This window comes from Anoplolepis gracilipes, chromosome 1 (assembly GCF_047496725.1).
Source record: "Anoplolepis gracilipes chromosome 1, ASM4749672v1, whole genome shotgun sequence".
Taxonomy (NCBI): Eukaryota; Metazoa; Arthropoda; class Insecta; order Hymenoptera; family Formicidae; genus Anoplolepis; species Anoplolepis gracilipes.
The window spans coordinates 5,373,537-5,399,660 of NC_132970.1; the positions used below are offsets into that span (position 1 = coordinate 5,373,537).

At 34.6% G+C, this 26,124-nt stretch overlaps 1 protein-coding gene across 9 annotated transcripts in view; it reads right to left on the reverse strand.

Annotated features, from left to right (window-relative positions):
• The window catches only part of Ten-a (Teneurin-a transmembrane protein), a 454,976-nt gene that overhangs the window by 283,676 nt on the left and 145,176 nt on the right, over nucleotides 1–26,124 (reverse strand). For all 9 annotated transcript variants that reach the window (XM_072889357.1, XM_072889393.1, XM_072889392.1 and 6 more), the window contains one exon: nucleotides 17,422–17,667. In XM_072889357.1, coding sequence (XP_072745458.1) covers nucleotides 17,422–17,667 — 246 coding nt within the window. The remainder of the gene's footprint in view (nucleotides 1–17,421; nucleotides 17,668–26,124) is intronic.

The following is a 26,124-nucleotide window of genomic DNA, read 5'->3' on the forward strand; positions in this document are numbered from 1 at the left end:
GGGCAGTGGCGCTGATATTGCTCGCATTAAACTTTCATATTCAATCTTGCCACCCACCGTTGGGGCCCCCTTTCCCGCGGTCCCCGGCCCTCTCTGCCGTACGAAGAGCCTCGCATCAACCCCACATGTAATTGTGTTATGCCCTCTTCTCCCTCCGTCGTCTCCCCCTCTCTCTCTCTCTCTCTCTCTTTCTCTCTCTCTCTCTCTCTCTCTCTCTCTCTCCCTTTCTCTCTCCCTTTCTCACTCTTCAGTAAACCCTAGCTCTTCCTCCTCCTCCGACCCTTCCTCTTCTCGTCTGCCCATTTCCCTTCGGCACGACCTCGGTCTCTCGGACCCTCTCGCTCACGCGATTCCGCTACGCCCTCGCGATGCTCTTCCTCTCTATATTGGATTTTCTAATCCATATGGATTCGAAAATGTCGTCGTAACGTTTAAGAGGATACGTCATCGTGTCGCTCTTTCATCGGCCGCCATCATCGCTTTCTGGCCGAAGCAACAAATTACTGTGATTATTATGTCTTTCGACTAACGTTCTTCATTAAGAGTGAGATGAGTTGGCAAGTATAAAAACGACGTATTTTATACCATATCTATTGTATAATAAAAAGTGATAATCGACTATTAACTACGTTTCTTTTAAAATAAAAAATATAATATTTGTAAAAGCAATATTCAAATCTATTATAAAACATGAATATATGATACTTCATGTAAAAGCTTAAAGAGCATAAGAGCTTTCGCTATTAGTTTTAATCTAAATTAAATTCTAGAGTTGCTTTCTCTCTCAACATAAAATTTATATATATATATATATATATATGTATAGTTTATAATAATGCTATAATAATACTATTTGATGATTGTTAATTATAGTAGCGTTACAATATTTAAACGGAAACTCTTTTAGCATTGGCAATTCATCGATACGCTCGCGCAATAATGTACATGCTCTGATCGATCGTGCGAGAGCGTTAACCACGTAACAACATCTCGCCGGCACGTCGACGTAGCAAAACGAACAGTCGGCGCTTATCTTTAATCGACCGTTAATCATCGGCGCCGATCGCGTGCTCACCGGTGTCCCCTTTCGACACTCCCAGCAGTCGTGCGAATGCACGGGCTAGCCGGACGATTTATCTCGCAAAGCACACGGGGACCGCCGCCGTCCCCTCCGACACTCACTCGGAATTTACAGTCGTGTCTCGTCCTGTCCGGTGGCATTTCTTCACCCCGGCAACGGTTCCTTCCGTGGCGGCTAAACGCGCGGCGGGTGGGCACCGGCGCGACAAGGAAAACCGTGGCATGTCGTGTGCACACGATGCATTTTGTTTGTAGGGGATTGTTGCCATGGCAGCGAACTGCGAACATCGAATGCACTTTGCCCTGGCGCGGCAGCACCGACACGGCTCGTAGACCACGAGCGAGCTTGCGGAAGTGTAAGCCTTTCGCAAGCTCCGCGCAACGGCCCGTGTATACCTGGACACGGTAGACGACGCAACTTCAGCCGCGATGTGCGTTCATTTTCTTCAAAATTTCGCTTGTGAACGGAGTTGTTAGCCATAGTTAACGCTCGTCTTTTCTACCTCTAATAATTTCGCATTGTGTTAAAATATGTCAGTACAAGATACGATGTCAGTAAGATACTGTATTTCGTTGTGGAATGAAAGTCCATGGCTTGTATATCGTCTAGATTTAAGCAGACTGTAATTGGAAGAAAAATAATTCAAAATTTAATAGTTGCTGTCTGATTAATGCATATGACATTATTATAGCCAATTTTCGTCGGAATATGACGTAGTTTGAATAATATGAAAGTGCATAAGACAATTGCAATATATAGTTTCGTAAATATACCTTGCAAGAATGCAATGGATATTTGTGACAAACAAAATGTTGACACAAATATTCCTCAAATATCATTTCAATATGCAATAAAGTTGCAATTTTGTTCCTATATTTTGTATTCAAATATTTTCCAACGTAAATCAATACGTGTTTTAAATATTAAATCTTTTTCGATTCATGATTATAATTTATACTTTCCTTTGCCAAACATTTTGAACACATTTCTACGCTTTTTAGTACCAGTCGTTACAAAAGGTGTACATGTGTAAAAAAAAAAAAAAAAAAAAAAAAAGAAAAACAAAACAATAAGGGATGCGAGACGCGTTTTTCGAACAGCTGTCGCACGCACAAGGAACAATGGGATACCTACGTCGCGACTCATATCGAAAACCAATTTCCGAGACGTCAACGAAACGAAATCGGGTGCTAGAAGAGGGGAGGAATTTGCCGACGTTTTTCTAGTAACTGCCAGAGGTTGGAGATCACTTTGAGCGGGAGAGTTTGGCAAGATCGAGGAGTGGCTGTACCTTCAACAGGTGCAAAGTGTCTCCGTTGAAAGGGCCACTCTCCGACTGCTTCTATGGCTCTAACCGTCTCGCTCCGCACCTCTTCCTTCCGCTTCTTAAACTGCTCTTTGATAGAAAGCCTAAAGCGACCGATATACCCGCCAGAAGTGAGACGAGACGATATACAATTACAACAGCTTATAATAAGCTGATGCTCCGTTTGAGAAAATAACGATGCTCGCTAATGAAGTAGGCATGCTCGCCGCGCTTCGCATTCCGTTTACGACAGTGTGTTCCTTTATTGTAAAATATTTCGAATCTTCTTCAATGCGAACAATTCTCCTTTGCAGCAAGAGCACGACGTCGATATATAATCAAGTTTATGAGGAAACACGATATGATAGAAATAGTCATAATGATACTCAACTCTCTCACGCGCGTTTTGCATATCGATATTATACACATAACTTTTGAAATTATACATAGATACCATATTATACACAGCTTTCGATTTAAGGAGTATTTACTCTTTTGCTTTACTTTGTAGAGTTAATTGGAATGTATGCGAATTATTTAATTATTTATTACACGAAAGTATTATGAAAAGTTTAATTATATATTACAGGAGATTATTGTGATTTTTGTCACTATGAATGCTTGCGTGTATATGATTAAATAAAATTCCAGATAGTTGTATGATTTTCTATAGAATTTTAATAATATCTATCGATTTCATAAACATATTTCTTTTTCTTTTTTATGAATATTATATAAGGCTGTATATGAAAGTCGCAATGATCAAGATTATATGCTGGCTGCTTATCGACTTATTAAAAAATATCAGCTTCAGAGTATCTCTTAGATTAAAATATAATACATCATAAGTTTATCAAGTATTAAAGCATTATACATATTATGTTTAAAAAAATATTGTATATGTCATAGCCAATTTACAAAATCCAGTTTATAAAATCATTATTTGTACTTTATGAAATGTCTAGACAGCTATATTCTCGAATGATAATTAAAAATAAAGTATTTCACAATATGACTAAGAATGGTTCGTTTCAGTCATTTTATGAACTGTCTATGAAACAGCCACTCATTTATAAAACATTGATAGGTTATATTTATATAGAAGAAAATTTTCAAATTTATAGAAACATTTATTACGATTTAATAATTTATTGCGCTTGAGGTTTTATAAAAAGTAATATAAATAAAATTCTTACAGTTTTGTAAGATAGAAAATAATATTCTTTAGTTGATTTTATTCAGTTATAAACTTATTCGAACAGGGACTGCCAGTATGACAACAGTGTGAAAAAAACACATTTATTATAATAATTATATTATAAAATGTAACATAAATAAAATTTTTTAATCTTTGTATAAAATATATTTTTATCAACTGCATTGTCTTTTAAAATTTTATTTATATTTATAAAGTATTTTTTTAGTCTAAAGTAATTATAAATAAATAGTATAACCATAGAAACTCAACATAAAGACGAAACGAAACATCAGTAAAAGTGCATACTGTTCATAAAATGACTGAAATAAACCAGTCAGAATCTAAAACGATATATAAATCATTGCATTTAACAATGTGGCGAGTCGCTTAGCGTTTTATAAAAAAACTAAAATTTTTAGCCAGATTGTAAAATGAAATATTTTTAACCGTGATTTGAGAATATGATTGCACTTTATAAAACGCTTACATGTTTTATAAAAAGACAAAATTTTGTAATCTGGCTACAACATATATGTATACTACAAAAGAAATTTTAAAAAATACTTATTGTTAAATTTGCCAAGAATAAAATAAATAATTTTTTACGCTTGGATGCAAAATGACGTGTTGAATTTTATTTTGCGTTAAAATAATAGAGGTTGTTGTTTGACAATGTGCCTGTGTCGTCTTTAGCAAACGGTAAGCAAAATTATTTATTAAGATAAAATTTTGTTATCTTTATATAAAATGTTATCGCATTACATACAAAACAATACAAATTTTTCCCAATTAGACACTTTTCAAAAAATATCTCAATGTGAGAAAAATGTCACGTGTTTTCGCAGCATTGTATTTATCACAGATAAAGGATTAAATGGTGAAACACGGATTAGAAACACAACTTTATTAATATTGTCATTGAAACAAAGAAACAGAAATAGAGAAATCATTACGTGGAATGCCACAAAATTTTTGAATAACGATGCTTATGATCAGTTTTATGAACTTAAAAATTACGACATTTAATACAAGTAATTAAAATTTTTAAACTTGCCGTAATTGTCTAACTCTAAAATACTCGTTATTTAACATTATTTATTAAAAATCTTATAATCATAATTTGGAAAATATAGAAAGTGTAGCAAGGAAAATATGAATTATGGTAAAAATAATATACGATACAATTTCCACATTAAATAGTTTCATTCAGGCAAAGAGAAATATAGCCAATGGTCGATTTTTTCTGCCCATCATAAAAAAGAAAGTTTATATGTTACAAGCGCTAAGCAAAGGAAAAACTTCGTATTTGTCGCAGAACTTCGGATAATCGAGGAGCGTACGCAATTTTTCGTCTTTGAACCTTCGACGAAAAAATACCAACTATATACATATATGCGCAACTGAAATTTGTAGTTGACACTCTATCAGGCTTCCTCCATATTATATGCCTTTCCGCTAACTTATCGCATACTTTCTTTATTATAGAAATTTTAGCTAAACATTTTGATTTTTCTTTTTTCTAATATTGAGTAATAGTATCATATGTATATAAAAGTCAACATAACAAAAAAAAATTTGTTAATATATTATTAGTAGATGTATGTACATTATAGATTTATGGAAAAAATATATAATAAGAACATGAAATAACTTATTGAATTGACAGGCGTATAAAAATGTTTTAATTAGATCAAATTATGATGAAATATTCAGAATAGTTATTTACGTAATAATGAATTATTGATATGAAACCTTTCTATCAATTGCTTGTGAAAAAAATATCATAAAGTTTAACATTATTACGTTTTTCATTCTACGCTTATAGAAAACAGAGTCGTAGTCGACGAGGGTTCGAAGTTCAATGTTCGCTGCAGTATTCCCATCTACTTAATGTTTTGTTTTTCTCGTGCGACCGGCAACTACGTTGAGTCCCCCTTCGGCAGTAATGAATAGTATCCGTTATATAGTTTATGAACGGCATGAGAACTTTTCTCATCATCCTTGAAACTAGGAATTACATATCGATATCTTTCGTTATTGACGATGTTGGCGCGGAATAGCATACCATCGGTAGAAGATCCCTTAGCTTCAAACTTTCCATCATGAGATTTCCTTCGCATTTCTCTTTTTTCTTCAATTTTTTCTTTGCCGTTATTTCATGAAAAACAAAGTAGTCTGCTTTAACGTAAACAACGATATAATAATAAATACAATGTATAAAATAAAATGGATAAAATAATAAATACAATAATAAATACACTGTAGTGGTATATTATATTCAATAATAATTAATATGTAAAGATTTTTTAAGAGTTGTAGAAATTACATAAGTAAATATTTGTTGAGGTATTTCAGTTGATATGCAACATTAGCAACGAACAAAGTTATTACAAATATATTGCTGATGTTATATTATATACTTAATACTCTTGTTAAAATGATAATTAATTAATTATAAATTGATTACTCATATAATTTTAAATCAATATAACATTGCGAAATCAACGTCGAGATTAAAATACAAAATGATGATGGTAATATTTTAATTGCCATGGATACAATGTTAAACTGTCGATTCGGGCAAACATATCTCGTACTGAAAATAAATCAACGCTGTTTATATATAATGAATCCATTCAATATGCATTCATAATATTACACATGATTTAAGTAATCGAAACATCATGCGTAGAAATATGTATTTTTTTTGCTTTTCTCATACATTTTCAAAATTAACAGCTCAATTAATCGATCAACTAATATGCACATACATGCTCGTAAAAAATTAGTATATTGATGAATAATATTAAAAATTATATATAGATTTTACCGTTATAATTTACAATCTCAAATGAATGAAATAATAGAGAAAATGGTTTCTTTCTTATAAATATAATAATAAATAATACAAAAGTATTGTGAAAAAGCGTAAGAATTTAATGCATATATAATACAGTCTTATTTTAAAACATGAAACAATCTCAAGTATTCTGGTAGGAAGCAATGTGTCAAACAGATAATAGAAAATCTAAACCTCGAGCGCTACACTACGGAAACGTTGAGCTCAAAACGTATTTCACCGGGTTATCGTTAGTGGCGAAACAGTGGCGTGATAGTGAGATGTGCATTGTTAAAGAGCGACCGCAGTAAATTCATTACCACCCTAACTACTTGCGGTCTACTGCTTTTTATTATAGAGATTGACATTTTGTTACGTAAAACTTGCTAAAATTTTTCAGGGATATATATATTTTATTAAGTTATTGTAATAGTAGAGAATTATTCTGATATCTTTTTGAAACAAGATTAATAAAAATTTTATATTGCAATTTGAAAGGGGGGGGGGAGGGAAATATGTATAACACATCTATTTTTAAATTATATAATAATTTAAATTTTATATATAAAAGTGTAAGACATTTATTCTTTATTTCTACGTCATATAATAATACAAGTTGGTCTTGTTCCAAGATATTAATTTACTTAAACTATACATTATATATACATTTTTTATTTAGTATATTAATGCTAATTTAACTTAGCTCGTTAAACTTAGCTGTGTTAAACTTAGTTAACATCTTATGCAAACATATACATATGGATATATTATGGATATACATATCCAGTATATTAAAGACAAGATTCAATGAATACCTTTTATTAAAGTTAAAATAAAATAGAATTACTTTTTTATTGATAAGTAAATTTAATATTAGCCATTAATATTTTTAGTTTAATATGATTTCTTACAAGTCAGATTTGACTTAATATCAATAATAAATGATTTGATAAGAATTACATGGAAAAAGTGTATGAAGATATATTTGTACGTATAGAGAGAATTCCAATTTAAATGCATTAAATCGTGAAATTTAATGAAAAATGTTATCTCTTATCTAAATATATGATAATAAAATTTGACTTTTAAAACAATGACTTAACTAACGAAAATTCTCTTGCACATTTTCCTTACGTCAAACAGATAAAGATACCTAAGATCTTTTCAGTGATACTATCAGCAATAATCGCCGACATCTTGGTTATCTCCACGCGAGACGTTAAAACCTTATGCCCGAAATTATGATCCACGAAGCGTGAATAATTCCGTCTGGCCACCATTCATTCCGCGGTCGGTGTAAATTATTGCAAGGAACGCATTAATTTCCTTTGCGAATAATTAACAACGTACCGGACAACGAAACCTTCGCGCACCTCCTATGCTTTTGCAATGGTCAGTCCTTCCGTTGGTACCCTCATACTCCGGACATCCCCTCCCGACTACTTCCCGCTATCCTCCCCCTATTCACCTCAACCTCTTGGTCGACAACTGAAATATTAATCATGACTTACACATGGTGTTCCGGGACTAGGGGCATTCTCCATCTGCATTATTAAGTGACCTCGCGCACGAGTTACGCTAGGTAGGCTCAGTCCTTATTCTACAAAACGAATATGGATGTGCGGTTCGCGTTGTTATTATTCCAATGTGAAGGTCTGTTGCAATATTTTGCCGATGTTCACCGAGCAGATCGCGTAATCGCACAGTGCGAAGCTTTCCTTCGAGAGCATACCTTCTATTAATTGTGTATGAGACGCACAAATATTATACAATCCTCTTTGATAAAAATTCACTGAATTTAATTGGTATACGCACACGTATGAAAAATCACTTTGATAATATGAAAATTATCGTATAAATTTTCAAACAATTAGAAAAAATACGTGCATTTGTACTACTCGTATAAAAATCTGTATGTACTAATATATTTAATATGTTAATAATTAATCTTCTTTAATCAATCTTCATTAATTATACATTTTACTGGCATATTTCTCGGTTTCTTTATGAGTCGACAAATAGATTCAAAAGTAATAAATAGTGACGTTCCAACTCGATCCCGCCGTCTCTTTTACGCGAAAATAAAATTGTTATTCTTGTATTCCCAAAGGTTCGCGCGGAAAAATGAAAGTTCATTAAAACCAGTATGGTTTATCGGCTTTTCGCTCGGATTTCTCGGGCCTCTGGAGTGTTCTCGTTCTAGGAAGCGATTTATATCTCTTTTTTTTCTTTTTCCCCAGTGTAACGATACCAACGAGATAGTGGCGCAGACATACTCGAGTATTTCGATATCGCGTAACGTTTGCTCGATACTCGCGAGTTATTCTGCTCCGAATCCGTTTGGACGGCGATAATACACGTTAAATGCCGTAAAATTATTTCAATATAATTGTTCCCTTTAAATAACGATAATTGCGTCGGTAGTTTGAGCGCCAGACGGTATGTATCCTTTCAGAAATTAATTCAGTATTCGAAGGACTATTTGCGAATCAAAGCGAGCAATAATAGAAATGCTGCTTATATTGCTCTGACGAGGTATGCGAGCGCATAAGCAGATATGGTGACTATAAGTAACAAATCGACTAGCGAGTAATATAGGACGTAGTATGATGCGACAGACGATATCAGTCGATTTACAGATGGAAACAATTTGCCCGCATCTAGTACCCGTATTGTTGCAATTCGACATCTCGATTAATGTGTATCAACCGTCTAAATGATTGCCACGTTGATATCGATTTGCTACTTCAACTACTAAAACGTCCTTGTTTATCATAACACGTTGATATCGATGTTAAAAGTATTATTAATTTAAATTTCCCGTTACATTTCAGCATCAAAGTTAACAATCTATAGTATATAATATATAGGAGTCTGTGTATCTATAATAGTAGCCATGAAAATAATTGTATGAAAATGAAGTTTGTGCAGTGAATGTCATTCGCAAAATCTTCGTACTACAGAGATAATCCAAAGTCTGTATATTACTATGAGCGACTCGCAATATAGCTTTTGTAGAATTAAATCCGACCGCGCGCCACAACCAAGTTACACCTGCGCGTCATTTCGTGCGCCGCTACCTTCCTTGGATTCGATCCAGACGACAGAGGAGATGGCAAACTGCTAATAGGAGGGGAGTTTTAAATGCGCGTAACGTAATAACGCGTGCATTAGGCGACTACTATGGCGTCGGTGGCGTCTGCGGCGGCGACAACGATAGTAGACCCATTCTCCGTAAGGGGTAGTTTGCTTGACAACTCGATTATACGATACTGCAGGGCTGAGTGGCAAGTGGTGATATATGGTGCGCATATACACGCCGAGCTGCCTCTGAAGTCACTTAAAATAATGAGAAACTCGGTATCGGGTACCACGCTTGTTTTCCCCCTTTTTTCCTTTTTCTTTTCTTCATCGACGGCATTTACTCGCGAGTATCGGATGCGACAAACAGAGTGACGGACCGGTGCGCTCGGCGAAACTTCGTCGTCAGTCTTTATACGCGCGGATATAATCGACGATCGTTTAGATAATCAACAGAGTGACAGAAAAGAATGAGCGTTTTTGCACCGAACATATGACTATATTTTATTTTCGTCCACAATACTATCCGGTCGAACAGTTAGTTACAATTTTATATTCGATACATATATGTATAACCAATTTTCAATATTGAGTGATCATATTGCATTTCTGTCTCGCTCTCTCCAGCGAATGCGTGGTCGATTTTCGGATGGACATTTAGATATTTACATTGAGAATCATGAAACGTAATAACGCATTTCATTAAGCACATATATATAGATCGCTAGTCAATATTAATTGCTTATAGCGAGGTGCTTGACACTCTATCTCAATTTCTCTTGTAATTTAACTAAATAACCGTTAGTGCTAGATATTCGTTATACAATCAAATTATGTTAGTAGTTGACAGTTATAGTTATCTTTGCTCTATAAATGTTACACAAATCTCATGCGTAAGTTTAATATCAAAATATAATTACGATTTTCTCCAAAAGTACTTTTCTCTTTTGATTATTATTGTCCGATAAAAACATGATCAAACGATTATATATACGCAATAGCAATTTATTATATCGTCAAAAGTTTAACGTTTGCAAAAAATAAAGGTATTGTTTTGGAAAATGTATACATGTAATATGTTATATATATATATATATAATTTCAGTATATATATATATATATATATATATATATATTTATATACTGAAATTATTTTATCTCGTATGAATAAAAAAAGACGTGACTTGATTACGCGGATAATAATAAGTATAGGAAAACATCATTTTTAGTAGATCAAGGGACACGATTCCCTCGTTAGGGTAACTTTACCTTCAGCGTGTTTATTTTGCCGATGAGAAGCCGCATCTACGTAAAACGAGAGTGATATTTACGGTGGGGTTGCTCGTCGGTACGTAATCCTGAAACGAGCTCTATGATCAAGCATAGGAGGAAAAGGAGTTAGTAAGAGGAGATACGTATCCGGTTTGTAATTTGTAGTAGTCAGTAATTTGGTTGCTGCATCGAGAGCAATGGTCCAATATTATAACTATCATTACTTTGTAATTACCTGTTACGGTTTTAGTTTAATATATATACCAGACAATTATTGAAAAACACGATTTTTAAAATTTTGAAACCAGCATATATTCTATATGCTTATACATTTTTATTATTTATCGTGTAATTTTGCATTTATTATTTCTATAATTTTGCATATTTTTTCATATACACTAAAAGCTTTCTATTTCTTGAACGCGTACTATAGTACGATCGAACACTGACTCATACTACTTCGGTTTTATACGCAGGACGTTATCCGCTATCAATTGATATTAATATTGACACTAATAAAGAATATTATTGACATAACTTAATAATATTAAATATTGAAACTAATATTAAATAATTTGAACAAACATTTTTACGCGTGATGTATCAATTAGTGTGTTATTGTAATGATATGCTTCACATGACGGTGTTAAGAACGAGACAACAGGTACTATTATTGCGTGATGGGGAGTAGAAAGTGAGGGGAGGATTTGTACGAAAATTTATTGGTAATATATACACGTACATATGTACTGGCACAGCGTGGCGGACTATGTTGCGGTGGTGCCTGGTGCAGGATATAGAACGAGAACATTAAGTCAAGCACACAAGCCTGTGTCCTGGTACTTACGGTCATGTAGGCCTATATCTTACGTACCTCTTCAATCTTGGTTCTACGTTATGCGAATATTACCGAACCTGTGACTATGTAACGTTAACACTTTGTACACAGTATCAAGTTACACGCTATTACATGCATAGCCGAATATAAGTGACTTTAATTATATCATGACACATTTAGGAGAAATATAATAGCAAAGAACATTCATCATTTACAATATCCAGTTACATGTCTAGTCTGAAAAATGTATAATTGATGTTAGATATAAACGGAGATAAGAAACAATCTAAATTTGATGAATTAGATGTTACCGATATCACACAAAGATAATCTAAAATTTTGTTCATGTCAAGAAATCCAATAAATTGTGTAAAAGATACATTTTTTGTGCAGTTATTTAATATCGCTTCTATTTTCCGATTGTAAGTAAATGAAACAGCGGTATATAGTTTTTATTATAGAACAGTATATACTTTGCCAAAAATACGAGTCTGAATATTAATGAATATATATGTCAAAAATACTTGGTGATGTTTAATGCAAACTTAGTTTGTACACAAATACGTCAGCGACTCTTCCCTTTCACCTAACCGCCGGCAGCAAGTTCATCGACAAGATTTATTAGAATTTATCGGGATATTCCCGTTACGTTACGCAATTGGCGCGACAGGAATTCGATTCGCTGCATTTTAATGAACCATTTGTCGGCAATAGAGTGATTTAAATGGATTGACTGTCTGTAATGTAATTATTCAAGCGATCGCACGAAGAGAGAACCGCCTTCCCTCCTACCTTCCCTCTCGTAATTTGACGTTCAAAGCGATTCCTAGACATGTGAATTCCGATCATGCGATCCGACATCTTTAAATTATTCATTCCTTCTGATAGCTACTAGCGCTGACGCTCGCTAGTGTGTGAGTTTCTGACGTGATGGAATAAGTGGAAACGGTAGACCGTTGCTTTCTTTCTGGGCGAAACTTTCGCATTATCTTCTAATGACTGTTGCTTTAACCTATTTTCCAGGCCCACTACGGGAACTCCAGATATCTAATCCTGTACGTTAGCGTCTCAGAGTTTCCAACTCACACACACACACACACACAAACACAGATATATGTATATGGCGTTACACTCGAGTAAGAATTCCATTATATAATCTTTGTTCATAGTTAAAACTCCTAATAACATTTGTGCAAAAATAGCAACTCGGAGAAAATTAGCAACACAAAGTCAATCCTATTTTAATTCGTTTCTCATTCGAAATAAGGAAAGACACGCTTCGAGGATTTAAATAATCAAAACTTATTAATCTACTTTGTATAAACTGTATCGATATAATACACTAAAATAATATTATTACACGGTCAAAAATTGTGTGTCCATATATTAAAATTTTCTTGTGTTTTGATTACTACTTTAATGTAAAATTAACATACACCTGATATGTTATTGTAACATTTTGATGTGTTACATTTATGTCACTTTCTACACTTAACACTTTGTATGTCTCTTAGAAGTGGAATATTATTTTAAGTGCTTTTAACACTCAACTATTATATCATTTCAAACAATCAACATGTTTCAAAGTCAGTTTAAAATTCTAAGAAAAGTTAAAATAAATCTTCAAATAATTATGAACTTGAAAATGTTTTATAAATATTTCTTACAAGTTATTATAACTACTCTTTTATGTAGTTTTTAATTAATTTGTATGTTATTTTTACATCACTTAAAGAAACAATAACCAAAATAAATATAAAGTTTTATGTCAATTACTTAACATTCTAGTTCGTCAATAAGTAACACACGATAAATGAGTTATTTTAGACTTAAGTGGACTTTCTGAGACCTGCAAAAAATGTTAAAATTAGCATTTTAGTTCTATTAAAATAATATTATTTTGAGATGCATTTCTCATGAAAAAATTATGAGTTTATTGAGACTCCGTCATACTCTATATGCTATAATGATTTGGTTATATCTTCGTAAATTTCGAACTAATCTCTCCATCCGATACCTCGCGTATACCATACGATTACTTCGTGAAGCTGGAACTTCCATCTGACCATTAAAAATTTACCCATGGCTTAACCGCGTCTTCTGAAATCCTTGAGAATACATTGGAGCTAAGAGTCCGTGGTATGTAGTAACTTGAAAATGCTCGGAGGCCAGATGGAGAGCTCAAGCACGGTTAGATCTCGAGTCTTAGCTGGGAAAGCAGTCAGCTTTTAGTTCTCGCTACTGCTTCCATTAATACTAAGAACACGCTTTGCTACGATATCTTCGAGTTTATTTTATTCATATTGGTCGTGACACTTTTTGCAACCAATCGTTATCCGCAAAACGTAACGGGATATATGATTTGTAAATATTTGACACAAATATAAATAGATGATGTGCTGATTCTGCGTGATTGTAACTCCAAGATTTGCGCTGCGACTCATAAATGACAACAGCGCACGCGCTGCTTTCGATCGATTACACGATGTATCGATTCTAAAACTTATCGGAGTGGAAAAGTGACTCAAAATATTGAACAATAGACATATATGAATCAAATGTATCAGTATCAATATCTCTCTTCATATACTGAATAACGTATAAACAATATTTGATTAACGCGAATGAAACGGTTCGATAAACAGATAGACGTGCACTCGTGCAATAATCCCGGAGACTGCTATTGTATATATATTTCACCATACCAATTTATATAATCTCCAGGGGTGTAATTTAGCACCGTATACAGTGTCATCGTATGTGAGATTTCTGCGCACATTATTATTTTGGTGGACAACATTTTCCGGAAGGTAGTAAAGCGTGATATGAACCGTTGCTGGTAATGAGCTGGCAATATAATGTCTAAGCCGGCCTGGTCCAACCGACTAGCCTGGAGATAGGACCCTATGCCTGGACATCAATATATTGATGACTATGCGGACGGAGATTAAGAGCTGCCATCTATATCGACGCTTGGGCCCTCTTGTAACGTGACACATCGGATGCTATTAATACAGAGATGGTACTTTCGTTCGTGTCTGGTGGAAAGCTATAATAGGTATTTTGATCCTGGCTAAGAAGGCATAGGAACGAGAAGAGATCTTTTTCCATTATATCATAAAGATGATAATGACATATATCCCTTAAGGAGTCATAAAGAGAATGAATTGTGGATGTGATTTGGAAAATATATATTAAAACTATTTTAACTTTTTTATCACAATACACTACTCGATTATGCCATTATGTGGTATTAAGTGATTTTAATTATCGGAACTATTTTTACGGCAATTTATTATCGAAAATGAGGAATATAGACTAACGATTAATATCTGTTATGTCTCGAACTATATAATTAGTATAGTTTGCGCATTACGAATTAAACCCTCGAGTTTATTAATTATTAAAAAAAATATTGTGTACAAACAAAAGATGAATTAATAAATGAGATTTTGAAGTGTATATATATATATATATATTGAATAATGCCTACGCGCGCGCGGTTCTTTCAAAGCGGAAAACGTCGGAAAGCTGCGTAATATCAATTCACGGTGAAGTGCGTATCAAATGGGCGAGAGGACGGCGCGCAGCAACAGAATTGAACAAGCAGGAGAAGCTGCGGGCGAGTAAAGGCAAGTCGTTACGTTGTCGGTACATCGCCTCTTTCGATACATTTCGAGTGCGGTTACGTGACACTGCGCCGTGCCCACGAGTCGAGTGGTAGATGGATTCGAGGGAAAGGGTCGGGTAAAGATACAGGCCAGAGGAAATGGGAGAATAGGGATGAAAATGGGGTAGGACGACATGGGGATCGGGGCGAGGTGGACTCGGCGCGGAGAGGCAGCGCGGTAATCGGCAGCAAGTGAATTGGAACAAATGCAGACAGACGTGAGGTGGACTGCTAGATATTCTCTCTTCCTCTCTCCTCCTCTCTTTTGCTCTCTTTCTTTCTTTTTTGCTTGATACCGCAACCAAGAAATATATAGTATAAATCGAAATATCAGTATTAATTGAGTTCGTCCCTATCGTCGAACGTACGCGCACCGTTCCCTACTTTGTTCGGCCTCAAGACGAATCGATGAAACGTGGGAATCGAGGAACGGCGGCGAGGGAAATGACGAAAGAGATGTAGGGGAGCAGATAAGGGAATACCATATGAGAACAACTTATCCTGGCTTATTGCATTATTCTTTCGTCCAGTTCGTTGTATCATCGTTAGAGCTAAAATGTGTTTATGTTACACGAAGCACGTTCAATGTATATGACAATATTTGTATAAATTATAATACGAAAGGGCTAATCGTTGTTTTGAGTGTATAATATGCGCGTGCGTCATAGTTATTATTCGCGAGGCTTCATTTACTTTTCAAAGTGTTCGCTTATTATATTAGATATTATATTAGAAGAAGGTTACCGTGCGCGCGCGGCAATCTTGATTTTGGTCTTCGAACGTAATATCCGGCAGTGCTTGTAGACGACGCGAGGAAGTAAAACTAATTTCGTAAATCCTTTAATCTACGCGTTTGGTGGAAAGCCGAGGCGAGATTAAGGGAAGCGGTTTGAATGGGCCAGCTCCTAGGTGTTTGATGGAATATGATGAACGAGGTACGTAAAACTTGGTTATTGGTATACCGGATCAAATAGAGGAAAAAAAAGCAACTTTAATCTGACGCGCCGCAATTAAAACAGTTGCTAAAGTCACGCCATGCAATTGTATGTATACATAATAATGAGATAATTGATAATAGTTTTTTATTGATTTATATATTGTATTTATTTCTGCACGAAATCTGACATTGTCTTGAAAAATACATAATTCCTTCGTTAAGTTTAGAGATTTTCCTCATTAATGCTTTTTTAAGTTGAGTTTTGAAGTAGTCTTAAGGGGAATACAAATTCAATTGAAGATACTTCAGGAAATAGATCGTCATATTATTAGTTGCACTTTGATAAAATATTAAAATTATGTTTAGATAATAAAATTAATTATGTTATTAAAAATAGAGGTCCTTCATTTAACGAATAATATTTATTTTTATATTAATTAATATAGTATTAATCAATATTAGTATAGTTTTAGTTATTTTGATTGAAATTAAGAAAGAGAGAGAGAGAGAGAGAGAGAGAGAGAGAGAGAGAGAGAGAGAGAGAGAAAGAGAGAGAGTTATATCTGTTATTAAACTAATTATTTGATTTACATTTCATGATGTTAAACATTAAATAAAGATATTTTCCAATATAATAAAACAAATGACTAGTTAGGTTGCCGTGCTAAATTGCATTTTCGATCAAAAACTCATTATATTAGACAAATATCATAATATTATATCACTGGATTTGTTCATGAAAATAAGATCACTCATATATCAAAAATAGACATCGATAAAAAAAAATCAACAACGGCACAGTGATGGTAGAATCACGTTTTCGGTATAGATTCAAACGATTGCAAATATATACATATCGTTTCGTTTGAACATAACAAACATGAGACTATGACAGATTTATATATAATATGTAGCAAACATATAAATGCAACTTGCAACTTTCAATATAACATGTCTATTTTTTTGTCAGTTTATTCACCGGTACGTGTTATTTTATACTAAATGCAACATAAATTTAAAATTAACGACGAAGATAAAAGAAGATTCAAAGTATTTTAACTACTTTAATACATAAATAAGGAAATTATTAAACAATTTTTTTCTGTAAATATAGATATGAATTCCCTGTGCTAAGCTTGTCTATTAAAAAATAAATAAATAAGTTTAAAAATGTGAAAAAATTAGACTTTGTTACTTACTGCCGTATTGTTGTGCCAAAATGGAGGCAAAGACTTGACCGGGACTACGTGCGCCTCTTGCAACAGATGAACTCGACACGGACCCCACTGCATGACGTGCGTTATCTTCATCATCGCTACTGGATTGAGCACTAGCTCCATAACCGCGCCGTTCTCTCCATTCCAGGGACCGTTGACGGCGCAGTCCACGGCCCCCATTTGCATGACCGCGGCCCAACGTACCCTCGCTGTCCATCACTACAGCATCTGCAACAAGTTAGTGACAACTTATATGATAACGATCGAAGTATCAGCAAATATCAACTGTTACAAAAAAAAAGTATTAGGAGTATAAATAAACGTATACATTCATACAGATTTTGTTATACAGAAACAAGTACAACTTGACAGCTTTTTACAACTTAATATTTTTAGAATGCATATAATATGGAATAAATTTCACATCTCTGAGACAGGTATAGTCGAAAATGCAAAAAAGATATATGAAGCTTTAATATAACTTTCTCTGAGCCAGAAAATCTTAAGATTTATATAAGAGTGACAGATAACGAACCAAATGCAACACGAAAATTTTTGAATAGAATAACAATGATGCTATTTCGTGGAGCGCCAATAGTAGCACATCAATGTCGAACAACAATGGCTCATTAGCCATTCACAGCCGTTGCTCAGGATCATTCAGGGACGAATGAAATCGAATTGTATATTTGACATTTGCTGATATTCAATGCAGATAATTCCGACTTGGATGCTGACAGGCTTGTTTACGTCTGGACCATAGAACGTGTTGATATACTGACTGTCAGTTCTAATATGTAAAGGAGATAATGGATATTTTTCTTGTTCCGATAGTAGAGGAGAATATTTGATAGAAAGCAGATATATTTCATATAAAAATATCCATCGATTGCTAATATTTACAGTAATTTCAGTATACATATTTTCGTAGCTATTGATTTTAATATGATGTAATTGGTAACGATTTAGCATTAATGTTAATAAATTTTTTGTATTTGTTAAACGGAAGTTAAAGCGATTCTAGATTTCCGCAGAATTTTCCTGTTGACCCTCTCCTTCAAGTAGAGACCTCTATATAGATCGATAAGATCTCGAATGTGTATGGTGGCAGATAATTGAGTGGTGGATGCCTCTCGAAATTCCCATGGAGACGTCCTCTCGCTTGCCGTTGCTCTCCCTTGATTGCAGGGGCCGCTGATTGATGCTCTAAGGGAGAATCGAACAGCGATGTCTTAAGATCACTTACTGTTCCTTGGACTATGAAATTTCAGTTTAGGACTGGTATATATATCACAAAAGGAATGATCGTGTTACGTTTTCAATTACGTTTTTTTTTTTTTTTTTGAAGATGTGAAGCGTTAATGTTGATCGTCATTCTTCGAATACAAAAACAGCATATTGATGATATTTTTACACGGTTAATGATACATTATAATTGTAGAATTTCAAACGTGATATAAATGTAAGTCTGGCAAAAACAATCTCATGAAGTGATTCCGTTTCAATAAAAGAAAATAAATACGACCGTTTACCAATGGCTGTATCCGATAGAATTGGTTAGAGAATTTGTTCGGCAAATATTATATGAAAATTGAATGAGATTGAAGTAAATTAAATTCTGTATGGCTAACACACACAAAGTGCGCCAAATCGATTTTATAAAAGTACAATAACAATTGTAATATACACATATTACAAATTTGTCATTCATATTTGATAAACAACGCTTTCGCGTACACGGTCTAAAAATAAATCGATGAGCATCATAATACTTAAATGCCGTAAATGGAGGAAGCCATGCTGGGAATGACGAGCTTTATTCCGCTGTAATCCTGAATCAGGGGCTAAACACGACGGTTCATAACCACGAGCATATCGGCATGAATTCCCAGAAATTTGCAACCGTGAAATTTATGGAGAGACAGCCAACGTTGTCAGGCGTCGCGTTAATAAATCTCAATGCTTCGCAAAGCCGAGCGAGAGATAAGCCATCCTCTGGAAATGCGCCCTTATGTATCGTCAGGCATCTCTCTCACAGCCACTTTTCTCACTTGCCTCAATAGCTGACTAACAGGTTCCATCCTCTACACACAAGGGTACTTTACGATGTATGTTTTGTTTTGTCGGCCCTTCGCATCTTCCTTCGTTCGCGTAAGTGCGTCGAGAATGTGGGTGACTTGTCAAACCGTAAGTGAATCGAAAAACATCTATGGTGCGAGTCGAGTTAACGAAGAACCCGCAACCGCAGTCGAGTACCTCTTTACGAGTAAAGCGAGAGGACTTCTGTCAGTCTTCGTGATTTCACGTTATTAATTGATATTTTTCATAACACTGATTCTTAACTAAGCGGCAATGAAACAATTTAAATAACGAAGAGTGCAAAGAGTGACACTCTATATCATTCGTAAATTTGACATTCATATCCTGTAACTCTCTTTATTATTTGATCTGAATATAAGCTCGTTTCTCTGTGACAAATTTGATTTTATCAATCAATGAGAACAACGGAAGCCATTATAATTTTGATAATTCTATCATTTCAAACATTATATTATACATTAGCATTAATCGATATATCTAGAAAAGTATTACATTGTTCAAGCCAGATTTGCAACGACATTTTCTACTTATCTACTTTGAGGTGCTCATTAAATAAATATTTATATATCATGGAGCGTTTTTGAAATACAAAATACCGTTAGTGTAAAAGTTTTCAACGATAATATTCTTGATAACTTTACTTATATCATTTCAGCTAGATAGTCTTGAATTAACCGATGCTTCAAAATTAATTTCGCGAATAAACGATCGAAGAATAATTTCCAATTTACGCGCGTGATTAGCAAAGTTTGAGATGTAGCTTTTTGTGCCATCGTAATAGAGCGAAAATTTCACGGTGAAAGTAAATAAGTACTCTAGCATTATACTTCCATATTATACAATGTATTGCCTATTTTAGTAATAAACGGCATTTGTCGTTTTAATAAAAAATTTTTATAAGAGATCGTAAACATAAAACAGACCGTCTAACCGTGGGGAGCTCTTATTGCTATAACTCATAACACACACGGCTGATAACATAATAGGTTTGCACAATATAAAGCATTTTGCGAAGAGGGCTGTCACGGATTTGCTGACTGCGAGCTTAGTATAATTTTGCTATTATCACCTATTTGTGCTTTTAACATAAAAGTTTGACATAATGACTTTAGAAAGAAAGTTTGACATAAAGAAATAAAGCATAAATATTATTTATTTTCATATAAAACAATATAGGTACGTTAATTCAATGATTAATTTGAATTTTTTTAATTTAATTAGCGAGAAAGTAATTTTACTAATTTGTGTAAATCTATCTACTTTTTGGAGAAAAGTAAAACTGTCTTATTACAAAAGCAGTACAATTAAATGTGGGAAAATTTGATACGATAGAGATAATAGTTAAATCTCGGAAGAGAGAAAGGATTAAATGTTACACGTTAAAGTCTTTGCCTTATCATTTCTAGTTAATAAGATGGCTGTGCCGAAATGTGTCGACGCATTTCAACGAGGCAAAATTGGTACCAAAAATCATAATCTTAGGAAGCAACGCGGTGCACGAAGAGAATACGTTACATCCGATGTCAGATACAGGACGAACATTTAGGGTAAAAGTTCTCAATATTGAGGCGCGACTCACACGTGTTTATTATTGCCAAGAAATTGTTACAGTTCTGTAATAATAGACCAACGAAAATAGACCAACGAAAGTTTTTCATTACTTTTCAACAATAATACCAGCTGTTTTCTTGTAAAAATAAGAACGGACACGATTCGAAGTTGTACGCATCGTTTATTGTATTAAATAAAAGAAAAAGTTTATGTTTTTTCATGAGGAGACGTAGAGAGTTTGTGGGATTTTACGATACACTCGTGTATGCATATATTCTTCACTCGGTAAATATAAATCTGCACGTGTCGTACGTAACCTCTTAGAAAGGGGTTAAAAATCCTCAGAGTGTATGTGTAACCTGCACGAAAAGTCGTTTCATAATATCTCCCCATACTGGAGAATATAGTAGCACTCCGACTTTCAGACCACGAATTCAGTCTTAGAGAAGGCATACCATAAAAGGCTTTAAGAGTTTCCCCGTGTTCGTGCGAATTGAGTGGGATTTGCATACCACGCCGCTGCGAGAATTTCACGAGAAATGTGGACTGGGTTTTTAAACGGCATCTAATGAAGGTAACAGACGACATTGTTCAAGTCCACCACGTTGCCATCTACCTTGGAATGTAAAAAGGTCATCTGAATGCATGAAATATAAACTAGCAATAGTGTAATCAGATATGATTCGGGAGAGAAAACTGTTGCATATTCATCGGACTCTTGTTCGTCAAGGAGGCGCAATCTTAAATATTAGTTATAATCATCCAACTTTCCAGGGATTTAGGGAACTTAGGGATCATCTCTTTTATCTCTCGATATCATTATACCGGATTATACAGTTTTAATCTTAATAACGTTTCCGAAACGCACGTCCATCGAACACTCGTCGCTCAATTTTGACGATTGAGATTTGAATACTCGTTAATTATGGTACATGTAGCTATTTATAATTTAATTATAATCCATAAATAATTTACTTGACGTGTAAATAATTTAGTTAATACATAAATAATTTAGTTAACGTATAAATAATTTAACTCACGCATATCGCATGCACCAGGAATGAATTTACTTACTGTTAGTGCCCGGCGCGTGGATTTCTCGCTTTGCTGTATTAATTCAAGAATTGTATACAGTGCGCCAAATAGAAAATATTACTATGATGCACTAGTTTAACGTAATATTTTGGTTCTTCTAATATTAGTAAAGAGATTATTAATTTTTTTTATATCTGATTTTTGCTTTCGTAACTTCTCTCTAAGCAATTATTAGTCTGTATCTTTTCAACGACAAACGCAATATAAAGTTAAAAAAAAAAAGCAAGATAATGAAACGTGTTATTTTTTCGTAGTAGATATTAAAATTTGCATAAGTTTAAGAGTGTGTAAAAATCCTGGCACTTGACTGAAATTGATCTAAGTGCGGCTGTCAATCATCCGTTGGCATTGGATAGATAGATCCGTGCGATGAAGAAAATTGCACGGCAGCGACGGCCTCCACGGCATTTTGCGGTGCAGAATGTCAATTAAACGGCGTGGCCGATTAACCATAACCGAAACCTCGACAAAGGCCGGAGCGTGCACGGTTTCGCACTCCGGCGGGTTCATCACGCGATAATTTATATGGTAATTCGAGGGACGTAATAAGTCCCCCTCGGCAAACTCCGGCTGCCACTACACACGATCCTCCGGTACGGCCGCGGCGTTCTGCGTTGACCCCGGCGTGGCGTTCCATCGGGAGAGGATGGCCTGCCATGTACACATCATTACTAAAAGCGGTCATCGATTCATCGGAGTTCGACCACCAGCCGTGCCCATCGACCGATCCACCGTGGTGATGTTGTACGCGTTGATGCATAGACGAGTTGACATATCTGTATATTATATATATGTATATGTATATATATATATATATATATATATATATTATACAGTCTGTCTAAAAGTTGCGAGATTGATTTTTTACTGAACGAACAAGTGACGTTAGCTTTCGAACCTGCATGACTTTTTAATACTAATATCTACTTATAAAATTTGTTCACGTTCTTTCACTAGCAGGTTTAGAATGATAGGCGGTGCCAATTTTTTGTAAGATTGTTGTACTCGTTATGCTGCTTTCAAATTTAGTTTTAAAAAACGCCACTTGAGATCTATAATTTGATGAAACAAGCTTACGCTGAAGACTGTCTGAAGACGTGTCTGTGCCATGGACACGTTTGTTTAAGTAATATAAGGATTTTCGTGAACAAAGGGAATTGTTAGAAGACGACGCAACATGGCTTGATTTATCATGAATTTGTTCCTTCCGGCATCACAATCATTGTCAAGTTCTGTCTAGAAGTGCTCGATCGTCTTTTGGTAGGAAACAGACACATTTGTCTGCAGCGTTACGTCGAACGGGATTTTTTCTGCTGCACGACAACGTACAAGCGCATTCTGCGACACTCATGACCCAGTTTTTGATGTGTAAACAGGTGCCAATGCTTCAATATCCTCCCGTACTAGCCGGATTTGGCAGACTTTTTTTATTTTCAAAATTAAACATGTACACGAAGAGAGAGCAGTTTGAAGAGAGAACAGATATCCTGTATATCCACACGAGCGTGACGAGAGAATTGAAGATTATCCCGAAGGAAGAACTACTGTAGAAGTTATCTCGAAGGAAGAACTACTGCAGAAGTTTCTAACGGTTGAAAGTACGTTCGCAACGTTGCATTGACATCGGGGAGAACTATGTTGAACATTGTAAATAATAAATGTTAAACATTATAATTAATAAAATTTATATATCTTGATTTCTCGATTTTTAATGAAGTAAGTCTCGGAACTTTTTAAACAGACTATGTGTATATATATACATATATATTCTATGCGCTAGCGAAGCATGTAGATGCGTCCATTGTCAAATTTTCTCACCCGCGATCGACCATGCGAGATTTAATTAACACCATCTCGTTAACTTTTGTTGCGACCTATCGTGCTCGCATGACGTTATCTCCCACGAAGATGAGCTTGCTCCATCAAGTGGATCGCTTGTATCGGTGAATTAACTACACACGTTGTTCTTTTTTTCGCGCTGCTCAGTTTGTTCACGTTATCTTGATGCATCTCAATAATGTGTGAAATATCACACTAGGGAACACACATTTTTTCACACACACCATTAATTTTTATATGTTATTTATTTTCTAAGAATATTTTTAACAATAATGTAATGTTAAAAAATTCACTCATTAAAAGTTTTGAAAAAAATTATTAGATTTGGGTAAATTTATACGTATACGTATATGATACAATATACATATTGCAGTTTACATCTTGTTTTTAGCTTACAATTTGTCAATTTAAATGAAATTATTTCTAAATAGCCTGTTCTGATAGAAGAGTTCCATACATATTTCAAAATCTGTTGCGCGATTGATATTGATTCATGGAGACGAGATAGAAGTTATTAAAAGCGGTGATAATCGATGAGGATGGATGGCATTATAACATTACAGTGAAGCGATTTACTCATAAATTTTGTTTGCCCCGCCAAAATCGAAAAACCGCGAGGCATCGCTAGGGCGTGAATATATTGACATGAATGTAGCTCCAGTATCAGAACAGTATTTATTTTTCCGGAAATTTTTATCACGGTGAGCGCGAGCACAAGTATTGAATACCCGTCGCATATGTAGCACTCTTTTTGCGGACAAATCACAGATATATCACCTTGAAAATTCTAAAATTTCATTTCTGCTCGTTAACATTTGGCATTTTAAAATGTTTTATCATAACATTTATTTCGCGCTTTTCTATTGGTATTTCATGTATGTTAAATGGATTTTTATTTTCACTCGATAACGATCCATTACGAGTTTATTTCTGGCGATAAACAAAGGATCTATTAACAATGATTTAAATTTCTTATGTCTAAATAATGATTTTTTTAACTCTAAAAATATATGCTTCCTTTACAAACAATGGTGCAAACTAGAGTAATGCTCGCGTGGTTCTAGCGACGATAAAAAGCGAAGAAAGGGATGCGCTACGAATAAGAGGAAAGGTAACGATTTCCGTTTAATTTACCTCGAAAGAGAGCTTCCACGTGTCATAGACCGAGTGCTATCGAAAGTTCAAAGTAGCAGTCGATAGAAAACAAACGGGTTCATCGTCGCGCCGTTTATATAGACGTCGCGCTCGAGATCAGAGAAGGAAAGCTTTGGGTCCTAACGACCATTCCGTTCGATTGCAGTGATTACAAAGTCGATTGTTAGTGACTCTTTGAAGTTCAATTATTCTTGATAATGACTTCTCCATTTCATTATAGATATACATACGTAATCGTATATTGTATGATCTCGGAAGCATTTACTTTAGAATTGGAATGTATAATACAAATAATTCGGGCATTGATGCAAGTACACACACACACACACACACACACACAATTTCAAGAAATGAGATCTTATTTCAACAAATGAAAAATCACTGTGCTCGTACATATGTTACTTTTAATGATAAAACGCATGTACGCGTTCTCCAGTCTCTTCCGTATTGAAATTGCGGCAAGTATGGTCAACCTCTATCTATCAACAGATATATTAAGGTACTCGAAACTCTATTGCGTTCTTGCTTCGCTCTCGCCCCACTAATCTACGATGTAGTTTTGTCTTCATTTGCCAAATGATCGGTAAATCCTTGCGACGCGACGTCGTCACTGACTATAGGAAAGATGGTTTAACATCACGGCATCCAACTATCGTGGGGGCATTACGATGAAACTTAACTGCGATGTAAACCTACTTTGGCTTGGCTAGATGCTGCTAGATGAACATCGTTTCTCACTAACACAAAGTCGCATGAACCATTTAACTCGAATAGGATTACTCGTGCTGCGACTATGATCTGTTTTGATCTGTAGGTTTGCGAATGTTGGGAATGGAAAATTTGTCTCATGACGTTGAACAAAATTGTAATATGTCAGTTATAATCTAATATTAATACTCGTACGGAAATAAGTATATACGAGAGAGAAAAAAAGAAGGAGAGGAA